This window comes from Dipteris shenzhenensis, chromosome 1 (assembly GCF_047967505.1).
Source record: "Dipteris shenzhenensis isolate YYH24624 ecotype China chromosome 1, Dip_SZ_1.0, whole genome shotgun sequence".
Lineage (NCBI taxonomy): Eukaryota > Viridiplantae > Streptophyta > Polypodiopsida > Gleicheniales > Dipteridaceae > Dipteris > Dipteris shenzhenensis.
The window spans coordinates 70,218,839-70,244,919 of NC_141596.1; the positions used below are offsets into that span (position 1 = coordinate 70,218,839).

Consider the following 26,081-nt stretch of genomic DNA (forward strand, 5'->3'; position numbering starts at 1 on the left):
CTTGCAAGTCGGCTTTATTTTTCAATATGCTACACCTACAAAACATCAACAAAAGCATTTATTACATGGACTTGCAGCGCACTCGAGAGATTAAGTCTCTTTATTCATGTGATACCAACGAAAGTACAAAGCCTATTTCATACAATGTCACATCCAAAGGGATTAACCTAAGAACATAAGAAGTAGAGTATTAAGGTATAATTCCAAATGGGCTTGCACTTTGTTTGTTTTAGTAAACAAACTATCCAAGGCACCATCTTTCAAAGGACATTTCACACCAGTCTTTGCAAACAATTTGCTACTTTTCAAGTTGAATCGAATAGCTGATTGAAAAATTTGTTGACTTCTAGCTATTTTGACTCTCCATGTCTACCCGTGCACACCTCTATAAGAGCTGATAGACTCCTCCATGATTAACAAGTGTCCACCTACACCTATCTCTCATCATCCACCACCATTTAAAAATGCACATTAAAAATCCTCAAATGAATTACAACACAATCTCTCTTCCTCAAATTACACACTTTCAAAATTGCCAATTCACTACATTTAGTCCCCTAAATGCTTATTTGACACTCTCCAACCGTTCATCCGTGTTCTAAGATTTGACAAAATTACAAAGACTCCATATTGTGACCTAAAGTGGCTAAATATTGATTTTCATGTTTTGTAATCTTGGATAAATCTAAAATGATGATAGAGTGTCCTTTTCTTAATGCATCCGTGGTTCTTAGCTCATGTGTAAATGATATGAAAGCATTTGAATTTGGTGTATGTGCAAATCATCATGTTTTAAAATGATAAGTCCATAAATTAATTCATTAAACACGTTATCATGCAATCATGCATATCCTTGTTAAATTAGGAAAAATCATGCACGCATGCGCAAGTGCACGCATGTATTGATTGTTACATAGTATAGGGTACTTTGCCAAAGTTGTAATGGTAAGACTTGTGGTTAGAGTGTTGAGTCGTAACATCATCATATTGCACATTGGATGCAATATAAACTTGTTTCTCGGGAGAACATAATGCTCTTTGCATGTGACTGATGAAACATGTGCCATTTATGCATGACAGGAGCTCACATGATCCCTTCTAGAATAATAGACATTGGTATGTGCGAAGTTGTAGTACAAATATGTCTATATTATCTTTTTTTGGATAACGGATAAGGTACATGCATGTGTGTCCTTGTGGATGTGATAAAGCTCTATGATTATGATCTTGGTACACATATGGTAAAATATGTTGCATGAGTTGTAAGCATTTCATTGTGTTGATTAAAGTTAAGGATGAATGACCATCCTTTAGAACGGGTAGAAGTGGTTGAAATATGCCCTTGATTTGTGGCAATGACGACTATTAATGACGGTGATTGCAATTATTTATGTTCTTTCATGGGCACATACTCGCTCAATTTTATTTTATTCCTATTTGTTTTGTATTTGTTTTGGCCCATGGAGGCTAATTAACCTATGTTTGTGCATGGATTTTTTAATTTTGTGTGTAGGTTAATCTTTTAAGCCTATGTCTAAGAGGGGTACACATTATATTGAAATTCAAGAAGGAATTTGAACCCATAATCTTGTGTTCCACACACTTGAGCTCTACCACTAAGCTATAGAGTAGTATAACTACTCTAAAGATAACTATAATATTGTAAATGGCCCTCCTCCCCTTCCCCCTTTTGCATGTCCCTTTCTCTTTAATGCCCCTTTCATAAGCGGTTCCTCTACCCCTCCCCAATCTCACTTAGCTCCTTCTTTAATGCCCCCTATGCTCCATTATTCTTCAATTGAAACTCCTCCCCTCCCCCTTTATCCCTTAGTTCAATCATGGCCCTACCCTCTTCCCTTTCACCCCTCTTCTTTTCTCCACAACTAATTAATAGGAATTTCCCATTTTTCAATGTCAAGGGGGACGTACCTGCTTGGCATTAAGAAAGTGCCGACATTATTTTTTCTTGTTACCAAAGGCTCATGCCTTTGTTCGGAATTATCTTAACTTGCCACTATTCGACCAATCTCTTCTTGGAGAAGTCTCACCTCAACTAGTGGTGGTGACGCAAACATGTGTATAATGGGAATATGGTTTTTTTCTTGGAAAGTCACCCAAATGAGTGGCGATGTTAAATTGGATAGTAACTAAGGTGAGGGCAGCCTACGTACGATCTTTTTTTTTTTTTAATTACTTGTTCATTACTCCTATAAAATGCTTATTGTTGGTAGGATCAAGTTGCTAAGGACATGCGTATGGTATACTTCTATTGTTTATGGACTTATTCATATCCTTTCTTTCCCACATAATAGTGCATGGCATTGAAGAATGTGGCCACTACTCAAATACAAGGGGAATTATGCATCCCCAAATACATGAGACTATGAATAGGCAATGCTTGCTTCATGGACCTACTTTGACTATTGCTTTATTGTTTTACTTTAGCAAAGATGTGGGGCCCAAAGCTAGACACTAGGTATGAATGGTCCATAAACTTAGACTTTTGCCTATGAGGAGAGTCGTTTCTTAAAAGACTTGTAACCATACAGATGAGACCAGAATCATGCATGGGTGATGCATTCTCTTTAAACTACAATCACTTATTACATTTTTCTCTTGATGATTGAGCAAAGCCATAAAGAGTTGTGGTCGTAACCATATGCATTCTAAGGATGGGGTATTATCGCTTATGTATTGTTTTTATAAGATCGTGGATGATATTGAAGGCATTGATACCCGAGTACCAACTCTACAAGCTACTACTAACTCTACAAGCTACGAGTAAGCTACTACCTTTACTCACAGGTTGGTACATGATAATACTATAAGGTCTACTACATGATGGACCATGAAAATTTTAAAGTAAAAATTTTAAGTCCACAATGATAGTTACCATTATTGGTTGCTTGTGCTAGCTAGTGGTCATATATAATTCCTTAATGACTTCATTCAAAACTGAGGATCAATAGGGTGCTTGTGCCCCTTTGTGGATGGTCATATGGTGTATGCAATGTAAAGCAATACACTTTTTCTTTTGTTTTTTAAGTTTTATTTTCTTTCACTTTTTCAATTTTCACATAAAGTGGTCAAGATTTAAGTGCCATAAAAGCACATTGGTGGAAGCACATTTGGAGATTCAATATGTGCATTCTTGGGACCGGAGTTTGCAAAAACATCCAGCACAACAAGACTGCCTTTAATCCCACTCCTCATTTACAGGCACATTTGAACATGCTTCTCCCCCTAATTTTGATCACACTTCGGCACAACAATGCCACCCCTCCTCCCTCCTAGGGTTTTCAAATGCACTTCATCCCCCCATCACCATCGAGACTTGATTTTGCAGGATAGGAACCATCTCCAAAAAGCAATATCGGCCATCTGCAAGCCAGGTTACTAAATGGCCACTATCTCAAAGAAGAGATGAAAGGTACACCTTCGCCTCTCTCTCTCTCTCTCTCTCTCTCCATTATTGCTATGAAGTAACAAACTCTTGCTGCATTGTTGCTATGAAGTAAATATTTTCTGTATGTTTGATTAATTTATTTTTCAATAGCTTGCATTCAATGCACACACCAAACATATAGTTTCCTCATAGTAAGACACAATTCTACCAACCCAAGGAGGGTTTCCATAATGAGTAAAGGTTGAGTTTGGTCAGGAAAAATCCACGTTATTTGACAAACACACAATCCTATATTGGGCAGGGTAAGGTTCAGTTAAGGACTTTGAGGCCAATTTGTATAAGGAGATGGTATGGTTGCACCAGGACATGTATTTGTGACCACCCTCAAACAATGAAGTCTCCATTGTTCTTGCACATGATTTTGCATTGAAGCACTGCAGAATGGCACAGTGTCCTTCCAAGAAGGATAATTGCACGATGGCATCAATAGAATTAGTAGAGAGATTGTTAGAGGTAGTTCAACGATGCATTAAATAATATTTAACATCTAGTAGGAGACAACAATATGATTTTTAGAGTTAAGAGGGTCCACCAGCTGGTTGTAGCACATCGGATTGGTTTTAGCCAATCACAGTGAGTTTTTGTAAATTCATAGGTTTTTTATATACCCTTACAATTTGTTGGATAAGACAGAGATGTACATTAAGACTAGCGAGAAGATATTTGAGCATTGCAAGCTATAGTATGTCAAAAGACTCAAATATAAGAATGTGTGTTGCTAAAAAACAAACATAGACTTTGGCCTATCCTGGCAAGATTTGAATGACCTAAGATGTGGTCATGTTGGCTTATTGCTTCATGGTGATAGATTGCATCAAAATACTAAAATAGATTTAATTGTTATCTATATAGAGTCATACACTATGCAAGAAAAGTATAAAAATAAAGAATGACTCCATTATAGTTGAATAATGCATACATTACTTTATCACTTCTTAGAATATTAGGATGAGCTCTATTTTAGTTAATGTTACTACATAGAGTCATACTCTCTTATGGATTCATCTTGATATATAATAACATTATGAAATGAATGGTTTATGTGATAAAGTAGAGTATGACTCCATTACACTCAAATAAATAGATATTGTAAGTTCATCGGATTCTCAAAATGTTTTCATCTTAATATATAATAACTTCATGGAGTCAATGGTTTTTATGCATCTCAAGGACATTGAATAATGTGTGACTTTTCTTGTACAAGGTGATATCACAAGTGACACAGGTGGGAAAAAGGATGTTACCATTGAGTTGGATGTCAATAATATTATCACTCTATTGCTAGGTCTTTAGCTATTCAATCAGATTCTTATGAAACTATTTTTCATTCTCTTCAGATTGCAATACATTGTCAGGAATGGGCTCCTCTCATAAGCCTATTGACATTGATCAACGAAACCATCATGAAGATTCACAAAATTTGGCACTTGACAAAGAGGATTGGGCAGGAGGTTCTTTGATTCTGGATTTGGAGGAGATTGTTGAAAAGGAGCTCTAGGAGTCCACTATATTGCAAGAAAATTCCTATAGCTCCATTGAGGACTCCTTAGCCTTGGAACAAGTAAGCAAAAATTTTCAAAAGAAGTGAAAGAATGCCAACATTGCACAAAGGAAGAGCATGCATGAATGCAAGCATTGAAGAAACATTATATATATTTGTAGATATAGTCTTTCTTGCAAGACATAAGATTATGTAAGAAGCAAGAAAGATTATATATATTTGTATATATAATTTATAGAAGAAGCAAGAAAGAGGCGTCCTTGGCCTTGTAATCGCTAAGCAAAGAAGTTCCAAAAATTGGAAGAATGTTAGCATTGCACATAGGGAAGAAGGTGCATGACTGAAAGATTACATGTATTATTTTTAATTACATCAATCAAAATAAGATATTGCAATATTTTCAAACCACAACCTCCTCTCATGAGGGGAAAAGAAAGCAATCATATTTTGTAATTATTGGATGAAGATTTCACTTATCTGCATGTACTTGTTTGTAGTTTGCAATAGAAGAAATTAAAGGGGGTGTAAAATATCATTAACAATAGTTTAGTTATAGGACAATAAAGTGTCCTAAGCCATAAAAATGTCCAGCTGGCCATGTTTGAGAAATCTGCACACTGAGAGACCTCAACAACAGAAGCGGAATGGAAGAGAGTGAGAGAGAGGGAGAGCCAGAAGAGAGAGCCACACAAGTTTTGGTGGGTGCAGAACACCCTAATCTTTTATGTCATCCATATATATATGTGTTTGAGTATTGTACATAACCGGGGTTAAGGCACAGTGATGCGCGAGACATCCACGACACTGCACCACCTGCAAAGGTGAACACACAACCAGAAGTGGATCTCCTGGTATCCACATGCCCTGCATAGTCAGAATCTATGTATCCAAGTACACGCATCTCTCTTCTAGCAAAGCAAATGCACATCTCCTTGTTACCCTTCATGTACCTCATGATGCACTTAACTGCCTCCCAATGCCTCTTTCATGGATTAGCCATATATAGGCTAGGCTAACAACTCCCACTGCAAATGCAATGTCCGATCTAGTAGCTATCATAGCATACATAAGACTTCCAACCGCGCTGATGCATAAGGAACCTTGGCCATCATGGCCCTCTCCTCATTTGATTTGGGACTATCTGCCTGACTCATTTTCACATATGGAGGCAATGGAGTACTTACTACCTTCCCCCCCTCCATATTGAAATGTTGCAACACTTTTGTAACATGCTCCTTCTGTGAAAGCCAAAGGAGTTTCCTACTCTAGTCACGCGTGATGTGCATACCAAGTATATGACCTGTAGGTCCCAAATCCTTCATGTCAAAGGCCTCATGCAACTTGGCCTTCAATGCATCTAGCTCATAAGCATTCTTGCTAGCCAATAGCATATCATCCACATAAAGTGCCAACGTCTATCAATAAAGCATCCCACAAGGCAATCTGGGCCTATCAGTGCATCCCAAAAAGGATTGCAATGCCTCAAAATGGCTTGTAAAGCATCCAATGCAAACCACGAATGAGCACACATGGCTCAGACTGCAACCAGAGTGATTTGTATAAGATATATCCAAAAATCATGGCCCCACGGCAATGATCGTAAGTGAAAATAGAACATGAGATGCCTCAAAACATGGGAGTCATTGCATAATTGGACTCAGCAAGACAATCTACAAATATCTCTCTTCTGCTGGGACTCCAAAATCCCAACTGATGAATGGGAAATGGGGATTTAACCCTTGCAATCGACCTATAATCCAAAAATCAAAGGTTTGAACCTTTGAATAGATTTTTTGATAGAGAAAAAGACGATTCGATGCCTCAGAGAGACAAAACTTCTCCAAATCTCCACGAAATCACGCAAGAGCTGGCAGGTAAGGGTTTATGGGCCTCTAGAATGCAATGGAATAGACGATTTTGAAAACTTTGGTCCCAATCATCGGGTCCCAACACACAGACCAAAAAACTTTTTTGCACAAATAGACTTGTTTGTAAACACTACCAAAGTGTCAATGCCGCCTCCCTCCCGCATCCTCTCCTCCCTGCCTCCTTCCACCCCTCCCTTGCCTCCTCTCGCCTGCAGACCGCCCCTCCCCACCATCCCCTTTTGCCGTCCCCGCCTCCTCCCTCCGATAGCCTCTGCCTCCACCTCGTTCCTCCATGCCTCCCTTCCATTGCCTCGCCTCGTCTCGCCCCTTCCAGACCCGCCTTCTCCTCCCACTTCCCTCTCTCCGCCGGCTCCTTCTGCCCATCCACCTCCTTGCCACCTCCTTCCACCTACCCTCGCCCGCATCCTCTCGCCTCCCTGCCTCCATTCCTCCTCCACCCTGCCTCCATCCGATCTCTCCCCTCCGCCCTCTTCTCCCCCATCCCCTCTTCACCCCCTTTTGCCTTTTCCTCTTTGAGGGCTCTCCCTGTCCATTGGTAGCCAACTGCAAAGGTGTGTACCTGTTCCGTTGCCGTAGTTGGCCCGTGTGTTTTTTCCTTCCCTTTGGGCAACGGTGAGTGGTTTGTTTGTCTTTTTGGAAGATTTTCTTGGTGGTGACCCTTGGTCTAGCCAGAGGGGCTCTATGGTAGCACCCTCGAATCCCACAACTGTTAAGATTCTTCTTTCCCCAATCGACAAGCAACATGTGAAGCATGCAGTCTGGTCACTTTAGGACAAGGCACTCGTGGGCAGAATTGTGGGCCTCACTCCTACAAGGAGACAGGGTGCGAGAGTGGATCCAGGCAAGCTTGGCACTAGAGGGTGACCACATTCACGAGGTCACCATCTACGAAAGAGGAGTATTCCTCATCCAGCTAAGCTCCCCACCGACACTACCTCGACACTCATGGAGCAGAGCCCCATCCTCCTTGGCTCGCACCTGGTGTACCTCTTTCCTTCGTATCATGGCTTTACAATGGAGGACATGGACACGACACACCATGTTCCTCGTTTTCTGATTACGCTCTGCTTCCCAGGGCTCCCAAAGGAGTATCAATCCATCCTCCCCTCCATTGGTCGGGCATTTGGCACCGTGCTCGAGTCCGCCAAATTCAACCGCTTCAGTGGTAGCAGATGACGCGGTCCCTAGGATCAAACTGGTGGTTGAGAGTCCATAGTCCCTTCCAGAGTTGATCCTACTAGAGACCCTCAAACGGGGCACACTTCGCCAACGAGTGGATATTTTTAGGTTACCAGGTGAGTGTCTTTGTTGTTGCAGATAGATGGATCACCTAGCCGGAGATTTCCCTCGTAAGCCAAGGCTGATCCCCTTCCCCCCCCACCCCTACAAAGTAGATAGAGTCAGCAAGCCAGAGCCCCAGACAGGAGCAACAAGAGTCTTAGACCCCCTGAGTGACCCCCTCAAAAGGGGACTAGACCTAGGTTAAAAAGAAAAAGAAACCAAGCAAACAAGCCCACAAGCATCGCAGGTAGAGGACTAGACACAGAGGGAGAGATAGGGATTTTTGAGCGAGCCCTTATGTGGAGATCCACCTCCCCCAACAGAAGGGGCCACTTCCCAGCTAGAGGATCTTGCCGTGACGGAGGTTTAGCATCTGCACTCACCCTTGCATCAACAGTGAGCCCTAGGAGCTCCTGACGCTGCAATGGTGGAAGTTGTGGATGTTAGCCCGACAGCAGCTGAGGAGGAGCGAGTCTAGAGCCCTAGGAGCCTGATGAGCAGAGTAGTAGGGGGGGCCTGTGGTTGCCCCTACTCCCCCCCGCCCCCCTCCCCCTCTAAATCATGCTCTCTCTCCACTTCCCCCCCTCCCTCCACATGGGCTCCACGACCATGCTCGTAGTCAACCGCAATACCTGACCCTTCAATAGGTCTACACCTAGATCATCTAGGTGACCCTCAACAAAGCTTGTCATTACCCAAACACATGTAAAATGACTATCACTTGGTCAACTAAAATGTTCAAGGTGTCATGCTTGGACAATTGAGGCATCCAAGGTAGCATAGGATATGTTCTCAACTTCTTGAGAGTCCAAGTACACTTTCAAAATTCTTACCCTAAGAAACTAGGTCAATCAAAGTTTCCATTATAGCAATGAACCTGGTCATGCCTATGTACTCAAAATCAAAGACATCAGCAATCAATCCTAGAGAAGATTGTGAGACCATTAGAGATGGTCAAGTCATCCTCAATGGACTAGGTGAAGGATATGAGAACCTAGTGTAGATTATTGCTATTCAAAACCAAGTTCCATCACTTGAAGAAATACAATCAATGTTATTTGGTGACAAAGTTAGCACGCAAGCCATTCTAGTAAGGAAAAGTAAATCCAATGAGCTAGTATTTGCAACCTCAAACATAGGTAGAGGTAAAGGTAGATCATCACAAAGAAGGGGATATCAACATTAAAATTAGCATCAACATCAACAACATAATCATGGAAATCATAAGCGTTAGTATCCAAGAAAGAATCGTTCAAATAGGGAGAATTTTCAAGGAAGAGAAAATGCAGCCAGTAAATGTCAAACATACATGTCAAACATACACTGCAACTCCTTTCAATAATTTTGCACATTATGAAAGATATTGCCCAAGGAAGTAATATGACCAGAGGTATCTACATTAGCAATAGAGAAAACTTCTATGAAAGAGGAAATCATCATGGCAGAAATCAAAATACTTGAGGGTGTGCAAAAGACCATGCACATCAAGTTCCATGGTACATTGATAGTGGCGCATTATCTCATATGACAAGACATTAAGAATGCTTTACAATCCATTACAAGGAGCCAAAAATATTATCTACACTACAAATTACACACCGAATCCTATTTAAGGGAAAGGAATAGTCCCTATAAACAATTTTCTTAAAATGAAAGATATACTTTATGTACCTAAACTTAGCAAGAATCTTTTGTTAGTTGGACAAATGATAGAACATGACTATAGAATCATCTTTGACAAAGATGAATGTACAATCTCAAGACAAAACTAGAGGAAATCACGTAGTCGCGATGAAAGAAGGACGCTGATTAAGAATGCCTGCTTCAGTACTAGACTTGCATCCCATGTTAACTCAACATCAACTTTCAGCAGTATGGCACAAGAGATATGGACATGTCAGGTTCAGAAGTTTGAAGCAATTGAGAAACTAGAATATTATCATCAACATTCCGAAACTCCAATTTCTTGGAAAATTTTGTGGTTCATCAAACAATCAAGAGCCAACTTTGGAAGAAGCACTCTAGAGCAAGAGATACTCATGATTTAATTGCTAGAGATGTTTGGGGTTATGTAGAAACCCCAACATAAATGACACATACAAGGTTGATGAAGAAGAGCAAGAATTGTGAAGAAGAAGGCCACTAATTGAGGTGATCTATAAGAGAATGCAAACCACCGCCCAAGTTGGCATGTATTCCAAAAGGCAAAGCAATTGAAGTTGAAACCACAATTTATGCTCTTATGACTACCATCATGGCTATAGAAGAAGAGCTAGTGTATGCAGTTGATACGCCAAAATGGCAAACTATGAAGAGCTAGTGTATGTAGTTAACAGGCTAAAATGGCAAACTATGATGAATGAGGAAATTGACACTTTGTACAAAACAACAGTTGGAATTACGTAACTGCAACTTGGAAAGAAGGCAATTGCAAACAACTATATTTACAAAGTCAAATACAATCTAGATGGCAGTATTGAGATATACAAAAGCGAGACTATTGCAAAAGGTTTTCATAGCAATATGAAATACCAACAAGATTTCATAAGATTTTTTGTCTCTCTATCCACACTAAAGAGATGGAATGTGTATCAACTAGATGTAAAAAATACTTTTCTAAATAACTACTTAGACAAAGAAGACGTCATGTTCAAGTCCTTCATTCCCATGAATCATTCCTACATCGCTCTTGCAAGGATAAAACCATGGTTTTCACCAATGCAATGATTGTAGAAATTTCCATCCCTTCATCACGAGTGTTCATACTATTGTGGAGGCTCCTTTAACAACACTCTATCACAATGCAAGAGGGTGCAACTATCATTGGATATCAATAAATTTGTGCGATGACATACGATTCAGGAGGCAAAGATTGGAGTGTAGAACTTTCTTTGACCAAAAGCCATATGTCGATAATTTTCAAGGTTTTTTACGAAGATAAGAATGCCTTCGAATGAATTGCAATGATAAAATTTCTTTCTTTGGCAAGAGTACTCTTGGATCATAAAAAGAGAAGCATTCTTAGACTTGACTCGAGGAAAGTATTTCACTCAAAGATGGGGAAAGGTTATTTATTGAAGAGGTGAATCAAATAACAAATTAGCGTGTACATGGAGGCAAAATTGTGGTTGCATTTTCGTGTGATGAAATAAGATTCGAACATTTCTCCTCGATATGTTCAGATATTTTCGAGTTAGATACTTTGAGCTCTATAAAATGATCCACAAATGCATCCTTGAAGATTTCATAAGAGAGGCTTTAACTCATCAAAAAATCGAAAAATGTAAAATGCTTTCTTTCACAAACTAAAAATTAGAATGGGAAAAAATAGTTTGGAAAGGGTTCAAAGAAAACTTGTCCCCCCTTTGCATTTAATGGTTCCTATCTAATGTAGTTGAATTTGTCAAATATATCACCAACCAATAAGCAACAAATAAAAAGACCATAGAACCGACTGCATTTACAAGATTTGATACTAGAGAAGGATACGGAAAAGAATCTACCGTCTGAGTGTATAGAACCAACTGCATCAATAAGATTTGATATTAGAGAAGGATATGGAAAAGAAACCGCCGTCTGAGTGTGTAGAGCATTATCCAAAGTTAATTAATGTGCCCAAATCATCAAAAAACAACCATTTTGCAATTGGCAAAGATTGGAGAAGATAACTTCGTTAAGGTACTCATCATGTCTTACACTTGTAATCATAAAAGGAGTCAAATGCACAAGGAAACTTTGAACATTATAGAGGCTTGGTAGACATATGAAAAGATAATATACCAAATGACAAAGAGAGAACAAAAAGGAAACCAATAAGAACATAGATGGTACAGTAATTTAGCAATGATAACCAAAAACACACTAACCAAGACGTTATTTATGCCTTTTAGAACAACTTTGGCACAAAAGAACAAGCTTTGGCACAAAAAAACAAGAGTCAAATGCACAAGGAAACTTTGAACATTGTAGAGGCTTGGTAGACATGAAAAGATAATATACCAAATGACAAAGAGAGAACAAAAAGGAAACCAATAAGAACATAGATGGTTCATTAATTTAGCAATGATAACCAAAAACACACCAACCAAGACATTATTTATGCCTTTTAGAACAACTTTGGCCCAGAAGAACAAGCTGATGCTTTGCAAACACCATGTGATGTCAAGCAACTAAAAGCAATTCATCATCGAAACAGCTAGACCGGTTATATTGGTGTTTCATCATACATGACATTATGCAAAAAATGCTTTGGGGCCTTAAAGCTTGTAAAGATGTAAATCCGACGACTTTTGCAGCTAATAACACACCAAATTCAGCTAGAGGAAAGAAATTATTTCAATGGAAATGTCGAGATGAAAAAGGCACCCATAAAGCCAAACTAGAAACAAACAAAGAAGACACCTATGCACCATAGCTAAATCAAGCCTATAGGTTATTAGCTTCACTCATCCTAGCCAACCAATGAAATATTATCAAATTGAACCAAAATGCATGTGCTAGTATGCACCATCCAAATGAGCAAATGAAAAAAAATAGTAAGATCAAGCCCTGGGAAAGGAACACAGTCTTTTCATGAACTCATAAAATAAATCAGGCCTCCAAAAAATGACATTAAGAATAAATTAATATTTTGTGATCATGAGAGTTTGCAAATGAGTTGCAACTTACATTATTGCAACGTATAAAGGGTATTCCTTTTGCACTTCTATATGGCAATAGATTGATATAGCAAAAAGCAACGGCAAAGACTAAAAAGGTGAACAAAGGCAGCATGCAAACTTTTGAAATCAAGGAGCTTGGAATGCCATACTATCATTTGACAACAAAATTCCGACACCCCACAACTTCAGGTCACAATAGACAACAATCTTGTGACCTAAAGTTGTAAGGTATCAGAATTTGCAAGGGAAAAAACTGGTGGTACAATCAATAGGGAGCAATATGAATCTACAAGCATATAATAAGTATGCAATAATTATCACAATGAATGTGGAGAGTGAATTTCCAGGTAACTTTTGCAACGACCTTCAGACCAAATTTCTCCAATGCAGAAATATAAAAGCAAATGGCACCAATATTATGATTTGTAAGCCCCGACTTCAAGCTCTGAGCTATACTGGTACTTTTTCCCTACACATGCTTCCTGCCTATCAACATCCTACAAAATGGCAGAAAGAACAAGCATCCTCCATTGACAAGATTGCAGTTCATAGCCATTTTCCAACCTACCAAATCTGCTTCATAGTAATTTCAAGGTAAACCTTGGACCAAGATCATTGAATTTCTTTGGTGGAGAATGCTGCAAGAAAGCATAAAACGTTTTGTGCATGGCAATCACAAGACCACACTTTCTTGCAGAACAACCTAGATAAAACACTCCACTTCTCTCCTGCATAAAAAGGATTGTAAGCCATGTTTCTGCATTAAAAGCTCAAAAATCGGGAGCGCACATTAAGGTGGCCTGACAACCATTGTACTCAGGAGGCTAGAGCAATGACTGCTTTGACATTTGGAGATCAATTATACAAACTATGCGTCTCATTAAAAAATCAGAATAATAAGCCCTCAATGGTAAAGCGACCTTGCAAGGACAAGATCTAAATATGTTACATTTTCCCGAACACGTACGAGGGAGGATCTCAACATCCTCAGGTGTATCTTTTCTATATGTATGACTACATTGTCATCCAATTCGTCAATCATCTGCAACGTAAGTTTTGCCCTCGTAATATTTCTTCTCACTCTCGACCTTTTTCTCATTCCTTTTCTGAATAAGCAAAAACAATCACGTCAGCAATTGATCAAAATCGAGCCTCAATGATAAAGACCATAAGAAATTGGTTCTCGTAAACACTATGAGACAATTGAGACACCATTTCAATCGAATTTCTTATTCATATTGGGATGCGTGGGCAAGAAGAACTGCATCATCTAGATCCCACGTCCCCCCAAAGTAAAGTAGATGGATGGGTCCTCGTCAGTTTGGCGTGGGGTGTGTGCACACATTTTTAGTAGATAAGGAAAACTCAAAACCTTGTAAGCTTCATGATTTGCAACAATTCTTTTAATGATAGTTGTTGTCGTGATATCCCTTGGACTCTCGATGACTCTGAAGATGCCCAGTTCTTTCGCTGCTCTGTAAGGATCATTTTCTCCCTGGATAGCCACAAAAATATCCTTTAGCAGTGTCCCCCCACAGCATTAATAATCATTGCATGAGATAGCATTATTTTTTTTTAATAGACACCAGGGGGAGCCAAAAAAAAAGCAGAGGACTGAAGGAGTTATTTGGAAGAGGGGCCAGCAGGAGGGAAAGAGATGTGTATGGTCCCTGTGCCAGCTTCCTTGTCCCCTGGTCCTCCTACTACTCCAAAAGATCATGCTACCGAAGAGAGGAGTATTCAGCTGATGGGTGCAGGAGACAAATTCATGGCCCACAGGACAATTTGCTAGCTAAAGATCTACTACGTTGTTGAACTAAGCACAATGATTACCTTATAGAACATCTTAATACTAAGATAGTTGCAAATCCTCTACTTTCTGGATCTTCTAGCAGCTCTTTCACATCCACAGACCTCTTTGAATCATTGGCAATCTCTCTCAGCTGGTTGCTCCTAATCATAACTTCAGTATATATTTATTTTTCAAACAAAGGTCATCAAAATATGAATTTTAACATAACTTTCCAGGAATTCTTGAGACTTTTTATATAGTAGCATTTAAATCTCACCTCGTATACGATTTTCTACAGTGTCCTAAATCTTATTTCCCCTTTAATCGTACAGGCTTGCCTTCGTGTTTACCTTCTATGTCATGTGGCAGCGCCTCATCCTGACCAGAAATCATCCTCAAGATAGCTTTGCATGAGATTGAAATCATTTCCACAACTGTCAGTTTTTCCCCTTTCCCCCATGCTTTCTACTGTACAAAGCCTCTAGGATTCCACAAGTTTTTTGACCAACATTTTCTATATCTGACTCTGAATAAGTAAGAGTTTTCTTGAGCACTAGTGCTTTGTGAAGTCATACTCAAGATGAAGGAAAATCCAACCCCAACACAGGTTGGGGAGCGATAGCAAGACCCTTAAGAGCAAGCTCACATGTTAACGAGCTCATCTTCATTACCTATTGGGGTGACCGGCATTCTTTGCTCCAGTTGCTTCAAGACATCTGACAGATGCTACATCAACTTCTGTGAGAGAATAGAACCCTGGTTACTGTAGCAAACTCTCACAGTTCCAAGGAAATCTCACTCTCTCGGATCTCACTCAACACAAGATGATGCACCGCAGGGTAAAGTGCATAAGAGATAGAGGCAGGAAAGAACTCAGTAAATGTCATCCACAAAAGAGGGAAGACCTCCCCAAATGTTTACAGCATCAAACAAGCTGCTGGGCTTTGGACAGACAACAGAACTGCACAAAACTGAGTATAAGTAGAGTTGAACTCTTCTCTACGTTGCCGATAGAAAGGGCTTCAGTGTGAGTGAGACAGCACGACCCAAAAGGCCCTTACCAGATCCGCCTTTTGGCAGATTTGCTTGGTCTATTAATAAGACCCATAGCAGCCATAAAATGGCGTCCCCCTATTATCAACAGATCCATCAAACAGTCTTAGATCTGAGTATTTATCATCACCTGCAGATCCTATTTCCAAAAATGTGTGAGCAATATTTCTCACCTCCACATGCTAACCTGGTCCACTTCTCCTATGTCCTCATTATATGGGGGCTCACAGGTGGGACAGTGGTTCCCTACACCCCGTCTCACTGACTAACCATGGGCCTGCACCTGTCTATCAAAGAGCTTCTCCATCTGCTCTAATGGAAGATGCCTGGGCGGAAAAGAGGGTGACTGTTAGTTGCATCCAAACGCCAGCAAGAAATGCTAGCCACAAGTGGTTTAGTGTTGGTCACATGGAGAAGAACACAGCCAAATACTTCTTTCTATCCACCAATCAATTTAGTCCCAAACTCCATTGAGTTACTACATCTGTGCAACCTTCCATTTGAAATCAATTTATAATTTCCAGAAAATACTTTCCTTGAGAGAGAAAAATATTGTCATAATCCTGAAAATAATGAAGAAAGTCCTATCAAACTCCTTCAAAAGAACTGCCTTTTTAATTTTCTTATTGAGATCACCCATTGTGATCGATCGTCCACATGTAGAATCACAACCATTCTCCTGCCCCCTCTGAATGCAGGTGCAGATTGGTGTCTAGCAAACTACGAGAAAGGACAATCTTTGTGAGGTAGTCGTCGATGTGTTAGTACCATGCCCTAGGGGCTTGTTTAATCCCAAAGTAAGCCTTGTTTTAGCCTACATACCATCTTTATCTTGGCTTGAAAGCCCTGTGGTTGTTCCACATAGAATCCCTCCACCAAGTCTCCCATTAAAAAAAGCAAACTTAATGTCCATGTGATAGATAGGCCACGGATGGTCCAATGCTATAAGCATCCGAATGATCGCCATACGAGCTGTGTGGACAAAAATATCCTCATAATCAAGTGCAAAATCCCCCTTAGCTGTCCTAAGCTAGCTTAGGCCTCAATCTAAACTATACTTGATGTTGGACAACTTTATATTAAAGGGGAATTTTAGATGGAGGCCACAAATCAATTAAGTAAAGCAACATGGATAAGAGTATAATACCTCTAAGGGTCTTCAATCCTCATAGAAGAAATTTTAGAAGTTCGCCGCTAGCATTCTTGTGTTTAACGAACCTATCGACCCTCAACCTGTAAGGGTCCATCTTTAATCCTTGTAGAGACAAATTCAGAAGTTCATTTACTCGCATTCTTGTGTTTAATAAAACTATCTACCCTCAGCCTTGTTGGTTCCTTGCAGTCAATCAAGAGGAATGGCTGCATCAATTTGTAAGGTGTGTCTACAATTGCATCGTAAACCCTACGTGATGATGTGATGCTCCCATGAAGCCAACTCTTTGAATACACTCCTTGTGTCTCCTGTCGAGGTCAACACTCTCTCATCTAGACCATTGCATGTATCCTGAATAGCTCAGTGTATGATCTACATCACCAACAAAGTACTCAATCCACATAATGGGTTCTATGTTACTCGTCTTTGAGTTTCGGAAACACCGATGTCATCTGCTGCCAACCTCTAGTAATCACTGTCAAGAGGAATCTGGTGTAAGCTTTGTGAAAATCTATCTTTTATTCAATACCAAAGCATTACCTTTAAAGAAAGGCAGCCTAAATGTGGTAAGTGAAAATTCCTTCCAACGCTCATTGTCTAGAAGGAATCCTCCAATCACCACGTATCTAGTAAGGCTATGCACAGAATATCAGGAATGATGTTAAGGATACCTTCATGTCTAGGCAAAATGATCATGCTCCATACTATTTTGGCCCACATGTCATTTATGCCATCAAAACCACACCTATGATTATGTTGTTTTACTTGAAAAATATCACAAGCTTCTAAGAATAAATGCCATGCAAATTTGAATAACGTAAACTCCTGACAAAAATCTCCATAACTGGAACAACGACTAAGTAAATATATGGTTTCGAAGCCCTTCTATGTTGAGAAACCATGCTCAACATCATGTGATCATATGTGCATAGCACTGACCCAATAGAGTGCTATAAAGAAAAGGATTAGATGCCCTAACCCTAACCCTAAAAGGGTTTGTATATATTCTATATCTTCAACTGAATCTAGTGTACAACTAGTTAGTCATTTGTGGTAGCTGTGCTCTCTCACCTCATCTCCACTTTACTCCTCTCCCCTCTTCATATTTTGTCATGGTATCAGAGCATAGTTTTGCCTTCTGCTGAGGCGTCATCCTTCTTGTGAGAGATCGATCGAGAGATTGAATGATTGAGAGCTTACCCCATCCACTTCCGTTGAGTGAAGGATTTTTGTTCTTCTTAGAGAGATTTCCATCCATGTGACATTGAGAGATTTCCATCCATTAGATTCATTGTTCTTTGACAGATCTATTGTTATAGATTTATGTTTTCATTGAGAGAAATTTTGCTCTCATATCCTCTTTTAAGAGAGAGATATGGACCTGCTTTAGTCAGAGAGAGAAATATGGACTCTACAACTCAGGCTAGCCTTGCATAGACAAAGCCTCACCTTTACTTACATCTCCACAAAGCCACAGAGCCAAAGCGCTTCAACGACCTTGCCAACGAAACCAGCCGACTAACGACCTGCAGGCTTGAGCTCCCACGTAGCTAACGATCCTCCAAAACTCCAAAGCTCCTCACAGCCAACAGCTCCTCTAAGCCACCTCCAAGGTCCTCGACTACAACTGAGCGGCCAAAGCCAAGCATCATCGACTATTGCAGACGACTCCCACGAGACTCCATAGCAAGCCAGTTGACAGCAACCAACCTGGGCTCATGCAGCTAGCCGCCTTCATCACGGACTGCAACGAACTGAACAAGCACTAATGCAACCTCTCTCGGAACGATCCTCCAACCAGAACTGCCATGCTCAGCTGACAACGCTCCAACACAAGCTACACCAGCATGCATCTTCGACGACAGGCCAACACCAGCTCTCCAACTGCACAACGTCTCCGTCTCCATCTCCAAGCCTTCAGCACCAGATGCCTCCATCAACGGACTCACGGTCTCGTCAAAGGTGCATGCACAGCGACCGCATTGAGATGACCTACCAACATCTACAAGGGCAACTTCTACATCCCAACCACGAGCTCTATAGCCACCGCCTCCATAGTTCGCTCCATGCCTAGCTCCACAGCTTCAACGACAACACCGACGTGCAGCTAAGTCTTCTACACCATCAATGAGCCTCTCCAAGAGACTACCCTCTAGTAGCGGCGACTAAGGCAAACGAGCCACTGTCCAACCGCCTCCTATGTGCTCTCCAACCATCTCTGGCCGCCCACAGACGCGCGAGCTAGCCGCCTCCATAACCAGGAATGTGTTTCCAACAACACCCCTAGCCTCACAACGTAGCCAACTCCGTCAGTCTCCATCTACGCTCCTGCAAGTCGAACGCGGCTCCTTTCATCTCCATGGCTGATTACGTCGCCATCCCCGTTAACGAAATCTTCTACAAATTCCGATGAATCTCCACAGAGTCTATCCACCCTTATCTCCAAGGGTGTGGTTAAAAAAAGAGACGTGGCGCACTGTTTACCACTCCAGGGTCACCTCACCTAGACTTGGTCAAAAAGGTACCACGTACCACCCTATCTACCACCTCAACAAGTGCCACGTCAACACCTCGAGTCCCATCTGCCACATCATTGGCCACGTCATCAACGACATGTCACTGATCACGTCATCCACGACACATCATCAACCACGTTATCCACGTCACATCATCAATTACGTCAACTACAGTCAATGCAACTTCATCAACTAACTCATCAGTGCCCAATCAGCATTGTCACATCATCATTGCCACATGGCATTGTCCCCTGCCAGACACACAAACCCCTTTGCAGGCACATTATTCACACTGCATGTGAACCCATCTGCCACCTCAACACAAAGCTTCACAAGCACACCCCTTGCTAGGCACAGTCACTGCATGTGACCCCCTGAGTGCCACATCATCACTGAGCACATTTGCACCCTTTTTTCCCTCCACCTAGAACAAATCATATCTCTTTGATCCAGGAAGAATTTGAGAGTGATCCCAAAAGAAAAAACGCTCGATTTTTCGTGCTCTACGCACTCGTCACATCACGCAAGTTTCACATACTTTTTAGCCTCGCGACGCTCCCAAAAGAAAAAATGCTCAATTTTTAGTGCTCTACGCGCTCGTCACATCACACCATCTTCACACACTTTTGAGCCTCACCGACAAATTCACTTTCTTCACGCACATCAACCTCTACATCGATGCATCTGACCCAACACCTAAAACAAACAAAGAAAATGAATTATTTACTGCTTTTTCATCGCTCTCGACAGTTGATCTACGCGCTCATCACATCATGCAAGTTTCACACTCTTTTGAGCCTGGCCAACAAATTCACTTCCTTCACGCACATCAACCTCTACATCGACGCATCTGACCCAGCACCTAAAACGAACAAAGAAAATGAATTATTTGTTGATTTTTCATCGCTCTACGGTTGGTCTAGATCTAGTTCAAAGTAGATTAGATCATCCATAGCGGAGAGAACTCCAAAGCAGCCAATCGAAGCCATGTCAAAAAATTCCTAAATATTTTCTACTCAAAGTCAATCCCAAGGCTCACATGCGATTTCACATCATCACATTATCTAAAACCTGACGTTCCACGATTCAGTGAGTAGTCTTCATAGTGTTCAAACCGATTGTTCAATGAATAGATAGCACATGACTTGATTTCACATAAACATGCCATTATTGTAAAGCCTATTTGGCTATTTTCCGGCATTGTGCACATCATTTCAAGCCTTGTAAAGCCTCTTGGCTATTCCTAGCATCATTTGCCACAAGTCTTGTAACAGATTGGATTATATATTGCAGTTCTATCTTCACTGACTGTTCAGATTTCACTTGATACAATCACTGTTTTGCAATTGATTCAAACAGTGATTTTTCAGACACTTTGAGTACATTTCTTACACCATGTCTACGACTTCTAGAGGCATTTGCTAAGCTAGACAACTGCAATTACAGCACATGGAAATACTGAATGAAGACCATTCTTGTACTTCAAGACAAATGGGAGTATGTCGATGGATCTACACCTAGACCATTGGATGGTCCAACCATCGGTAGCTCTACTCCACCTATTGTCACATCACCAGCAACAAGATCTCCAGCTACACTAACAATGACTGCACCAGTAGAGCAAATCATGTCATTACCCGAGCACAAGCAGAATGTGATAAGAAAAACAAGTATGCATATTCTCTGATCAAGCAGAATGTACAAGATGTCATGCTAGGACAACTTAACACAGTCAAGACATCAAAAGAAGCATGAGATATGTTCGCAGCTCTCTATGAGTCCAAGAACACTTCCAGGATTCTCACACTGAGAAACCGGATCAACCAAAGTTTCCGCAACAGCAATGAAATCGATCATGCTTACGCACTCAGGATCAAGGATTACAACAATCAACTCGCAGCAGCAAAATTCTCACACTGAGAAACCAGATCAACCAAAGTTTTCGCAACAGCAATGAAATCGGTCATGCTTACGCACTCAGGATCAAGGATTACAACAATCAACTCGCAGCAGCAGGAGAGACCATGAATCCCGCAAAAATGGTTCAAGTCATCCTGAATGGACTAGGAGAGGGATATGAGAATCTAGTCTAGAGTATTGCCATCCAACGCAAGCCATTCGCGCACGCAAAGGTCATTCCAATGATCAAGACCCAAGCCATTCACGCACGCAAAGGTCATTCCAATGATTAAGCATTCACAGCTTCACATTCCAATGATTAAGCATTCACAGCTTCACATTCCAATGATCAAGAACCAAGCCATTCACGCACGCAAAGGTCATTCCAATGATTAAGCATTCACAGCTTCAGATAGAAGCAGAGACAGAGACAGACAAAGGCAGAGGTAGATCATTGTAGCGAAGTGATCATCATCAACAACAAAGTCAACATCAAAGTCAAAATCAGCATCAGCAACATCAGCATCAACAAAGAGGAAATCATTCCAATCAAAAAAGATTTCAAGGACGAGGGAATGCATCCACCAACGTGTCAAACATTCAATGCAATTACTATCATAAGATTGGACACTATGAAAGAGATTACCGCAAGAAGCAATACGACCAAGGCGATCAATGCAGCGACAATCGAGAGAATTTTCGAGAAATATCAGCATCAACTAAAAGAAAATCATTCCACTCGAGGAAGATTTCAAGGACAAGAGAATGCATCCACCAACGTGTCAAACATTCAGTGCAATTACTCTCATAAGTTTGGACACTATGAAAGAGATTACCGCAAGTAGTACGACCAAGACGGTTAATCCAGCAACAATCGAGAGAATTTACGAGGAAGAGGAAATCATCGTGATGGACATTCAAGTCACAGTCATATTATGCCAATGAACCTGAGAATATGTTCCTTACAAGCGAGGATATGCAAAAGACTGAGACAGTCTATATTGACATTGATTGCAATTCAAATGGGAAATACAGTTATCAAGTCGACCAAGCGGATCAAGATCCTTGGTACATCGACAACAATGTATCATCTCATATGACAAAACATCAGGAATGGTTCACAAAGATGTAACCATTCGAAGGACAAAAGACCGTTCTCTACATTGCAGATAACACACCGAATCCAGTTCAAGGGAAAGGCATTGTCCCTATGAACAATTTCACTAGTACGAAATGATTGGTGAAAGATGTACTCTATGTTAACAAAGCCAAAACGTGTGTTTTGATTTGGGCGAAACAAAGGTTTCGTTGAGAGTATTTCGTCTTATTTTCAAATCTTCCGTCTGTTTCGCGTTTCAAGGTTTCGAAAAGGACGAAACGAGCTTTCATGCGACTATGCTTCAAACCATGTGGTACATTGTGCAAGTGGCATACCTTTGACTTCAAAACCAAGAGGCTGAGAAAGATAAATCTCCTTTTACAAATCTCCATGAAGGTAGACAGTTTTGATGTCAAGCTGCTACACTTGTCAATGATGATGGGCTGCTATGGCAAGACGTACCTAATGGTAGTAATGAGTGACGGGGTGCATATATTTTCTCAAAATCAATACCTTGCTGTTGACCATAGTCTTTTGCAGCAAAGCAAGCTCTGTAGCGGTCAACACTAACATCGACCCAATTTGTATATCCATATTGTGCCTGTAACACGCTTGCCTTTAGGCAAGTCACACAACTTCCAAGTGCCATTTAATGAATTGAATCTAGTTTGGATTTCATAGCATCCATCCAATATTTGCTCTCAAAAGCACCCTTGTGACATAGTAGTTAAGGTAGCAATCAATACAACCTCCACTCAGTGTCCCTGCAAGTGACATGAGTCTGCCCTCGTGCGATCAGACAGAGACTCAACTTGTTTACTATCGCTTAATGCGTCTTACGAACCATCTAAGCATGATCAATGTGAGGCAATCAGGCTGAAAATCAGATCCATTTTTTTTGTTGTAAAGCACATGCTTGTGGCTGAGTTGGAGTCACCACAAACTTGTCAGAATCTCATGCAAACTTGAACAAGGGAAGCAAGGTATCAAAGACATCGGAAGCAACAATGGTTGGCTATTTTCAAAACTCCAGTGACGGCATGACAGAGTTTTCAGCAAAGAGATCATCTCTGCTGATGATAACCTTGCTTGTGCTAGGTTGGCATAATTGATACCCTCCGATTTCTAAGTTATAACCAATAAAAATGCATTTAATCATCCTGTTCACAAGCTTACGTCATAGCTGAGACAAAATTGTGCATATGCAAGCATCAATCTGGCGAATACTCCAGCACAATACCAAATGCTCAACCAATGGAGGGGAGGATGGCTCTATATTCCTTTAGGAGCGTAACCGAAAAACAAAAAACATGGTGTGTGATGTCCATGTCCTCCACTATAAAGCCATGGTACCAAGGGAAGAGGTACACCATATACGGGCCAAGAAGAATGGGGCTCTGCTCCACAAGTGTCCAAGCAGTATCAAGAGGGCTCGGTTGGATGAGGAAGACCATAGTTGCCAGTCGAAACAATAACGGAAGAAACGAAAGAAACGGAGTTTCCAACCCCCACCAAAACGAAAACGGAAGAAACGGCAATATGATACAATTTATGTATAAAAATTTATTTTTTATGCATAATATAATTATCAATAGAGTGTAAATCATACATAATACAATTATCTATAATTAAACATCATGCATGCTTCTATGATTCTAAATTCCTATGATGATTGGTCTATCTCGTATCATCTATTATCCATGAATGATGCTTCAAGAATCAACATGTGTCATGAACTAAGTTCTAAGTTCCAAGTTCTAACAAGTTTAAAGTTATCACAATCCGAAGTTTGAGAGGGAGGGTGGAGAGGTGAGAGGGAGCCTGGAGGATGGAGAGGTAAGAAAGAATGGAGAGGTAGAAGGAGGATGGGGAGATGAAAGAGGATGGAGAGGTAGAAGGAGCCGGAGGAGGAGGATGAGAGGTAAAAGGAGGATGGAGAGGTAAGAGAGGAGAGGTAGTGGAGGGATGGAGAGCAGGCTAAGGATGGAGAGCAACTGCCAACTTGCAGGATGGAGAGGATGGAGAGCAGGCTGCAGCCTATAGGGTGGAGGGCAACCTGCAGAATGGAGCGATGGAGAGGAGAGCAGGCTGCGGGTGCCATGGCCCAGGAATCAAAGATGGAGAGGCTGGAGAGCAGCAGGATGGAGAGCAGTAGCACACGAGACGACAGAAACGACGACAAGAGGAGACGAATCAACAAAAAACGTTTTAATTAAAAGAGGGAAAAAAACAATTTAATCAAAAGAGAGCCAACCACCCCCAACTAAACAGCAACAACAACAAAACAACCCCCCCTACGCAAAACCACCAAAAAAAAAGAAGAAAAAAAAGGTATTACGAAACGGCGGTTCTTCAAGGAACGCCATTTCCGTTTCGCCGTTTTCATTTTCTGGCAAGAAACGGCCGTTTCTTGCAACTATGAGGAAGACGCCTCTTCCATACATAGTGACCTCCTAAATGCAGTCACCCTCTAGTGCCAAGCTTGCTTGGATCCACTCTCGCACCCGTCGCCTTTTGGGTGTGAGACCCACAATTCTACCCACGATCGCCTTGTCTTAGAGGGACTGAACTACTTGCTGTACCTGTTGCTTGTCGACTGAAGAAAGAAGGACCTTAACGACTGTGGGATTCGAGGGTGCTACCATAGAGCCCCATTGGCCAGACCAATGGTCACCACCAAGATCTTCCTCCTCCTAACAAACACAAATGCTCATGTTGCAAAGAAAGAAGAGGAATGAAGGAGATGAAGGGGGGGGGGGGGGGGGGGGAGGGGGGCGGGGGGGATGAGGAAGAGGAGATGAGGCAAGAAGGGATGGAGAAAGCGGGAGGAGGAGGCTAGAAGGGAGGCGAGAAAGAAGCAGGGAGGCAACGGGGGGAGGCAAGGCGAAGATAGCAACGGGAGGGAGTCGGGAATGGAGACACAGAAAGGGCGGGAAGGAGGTAGAGCAGGAGACGGAGGGGCGACGGAGATGGACGCAAGGAAGGAAACGGAGGTGAAGGCGGGGAGAGAGGTGAAGGCAGGATGGATGTGAAGACATGATGGAGGTAGGATGGAGGTGGGGAAGGAGGCGGAGGCGAGGGATGGCGGGAAGGGTGGAGGCGGAAGGGGCTAAGGGGAGGAGAGAGAAGGCGGGAAGGGTGGGCAACGGGAGCAGCTGTAGGCTATATCATGGACTATCCATAGATGCCACTTATACCTTGGTATGAACCTTGTAGGCCTAGTTATAGTCAGTTATGACTATTGGTACAGTTAGTTTATGTACCATCTAGGTTAACGTGCTGAATTGATCCGGAGACTTCTCTTTGAGCCCTTCCCTCCTCATTTGGCATCCCTTTGCCTCGCGCTACGAGTTTCCTTCCATTGGATCTCTCTCTCTCCATTTCTACGTGCTCTCCTCCTCGTGGGAGCACTTCTTTTGCTGTAATTCTCATTACCACCTCTCATTTGCTCGCTTTCAAAGCCTGTCATTGCTGTACATCATTGGGTAAGCCGTTGTTGCATTGGCTCTTTCCAATTTCTGCTTCATTTGCATTTTGGAAAGGCTTCGTGTTGTCTTTGGGGATTTTTCTTGCAACAGGTACACCCTGGGACAGCAGAGTCTTTTACAGGCATAAGCTTTGAAGCTTGGGCAGATTTTTGGTACTCTGAGAGGTTGCCTTTCTCTCATTTGCTTTGCCAGTTAATGCACTTGTCTTGTATTTCAGCACCATGTCTGGTGGCAAAGATGATTCGTTTGGGCTGATCGGGGCCGATGACAAGCTTGATGGCAC

At 41.4% G+C, this 26,081-nt stretch overlaps 1 protein-coding gene across 1 annotated transcript in view; it reads right to left on the reverse strand.

The window, feature by feature from the left end:
• Positions 1-13,657: 13,657 nt before the first annotated feature.
• Positions 13,658-26,081, reverse strand: part of PECT1 (phosphorylethanolamine cytidylyltransferase 1) — a 37,073-nt gene continuing 24,649 nt past the window's right edge. Inside the window, exons 8-9 of the mRNA XM_087377848.1 lie at positions 14,171-14,293; positions 13,658-13,904 (exon numbers count right to left, since the gene is read on the reverse strand). Coding sequence (XP_087233974.1) covers positions 13,833-13,904; positions 14,171-14,293 — 195 coding nt within the window. The 3' untranslated portion in view covers positions 13,658-13,832. The remainder of the gene's footprint in view (positions 13,905-14,170; positions 14,294-26,081) is intronic.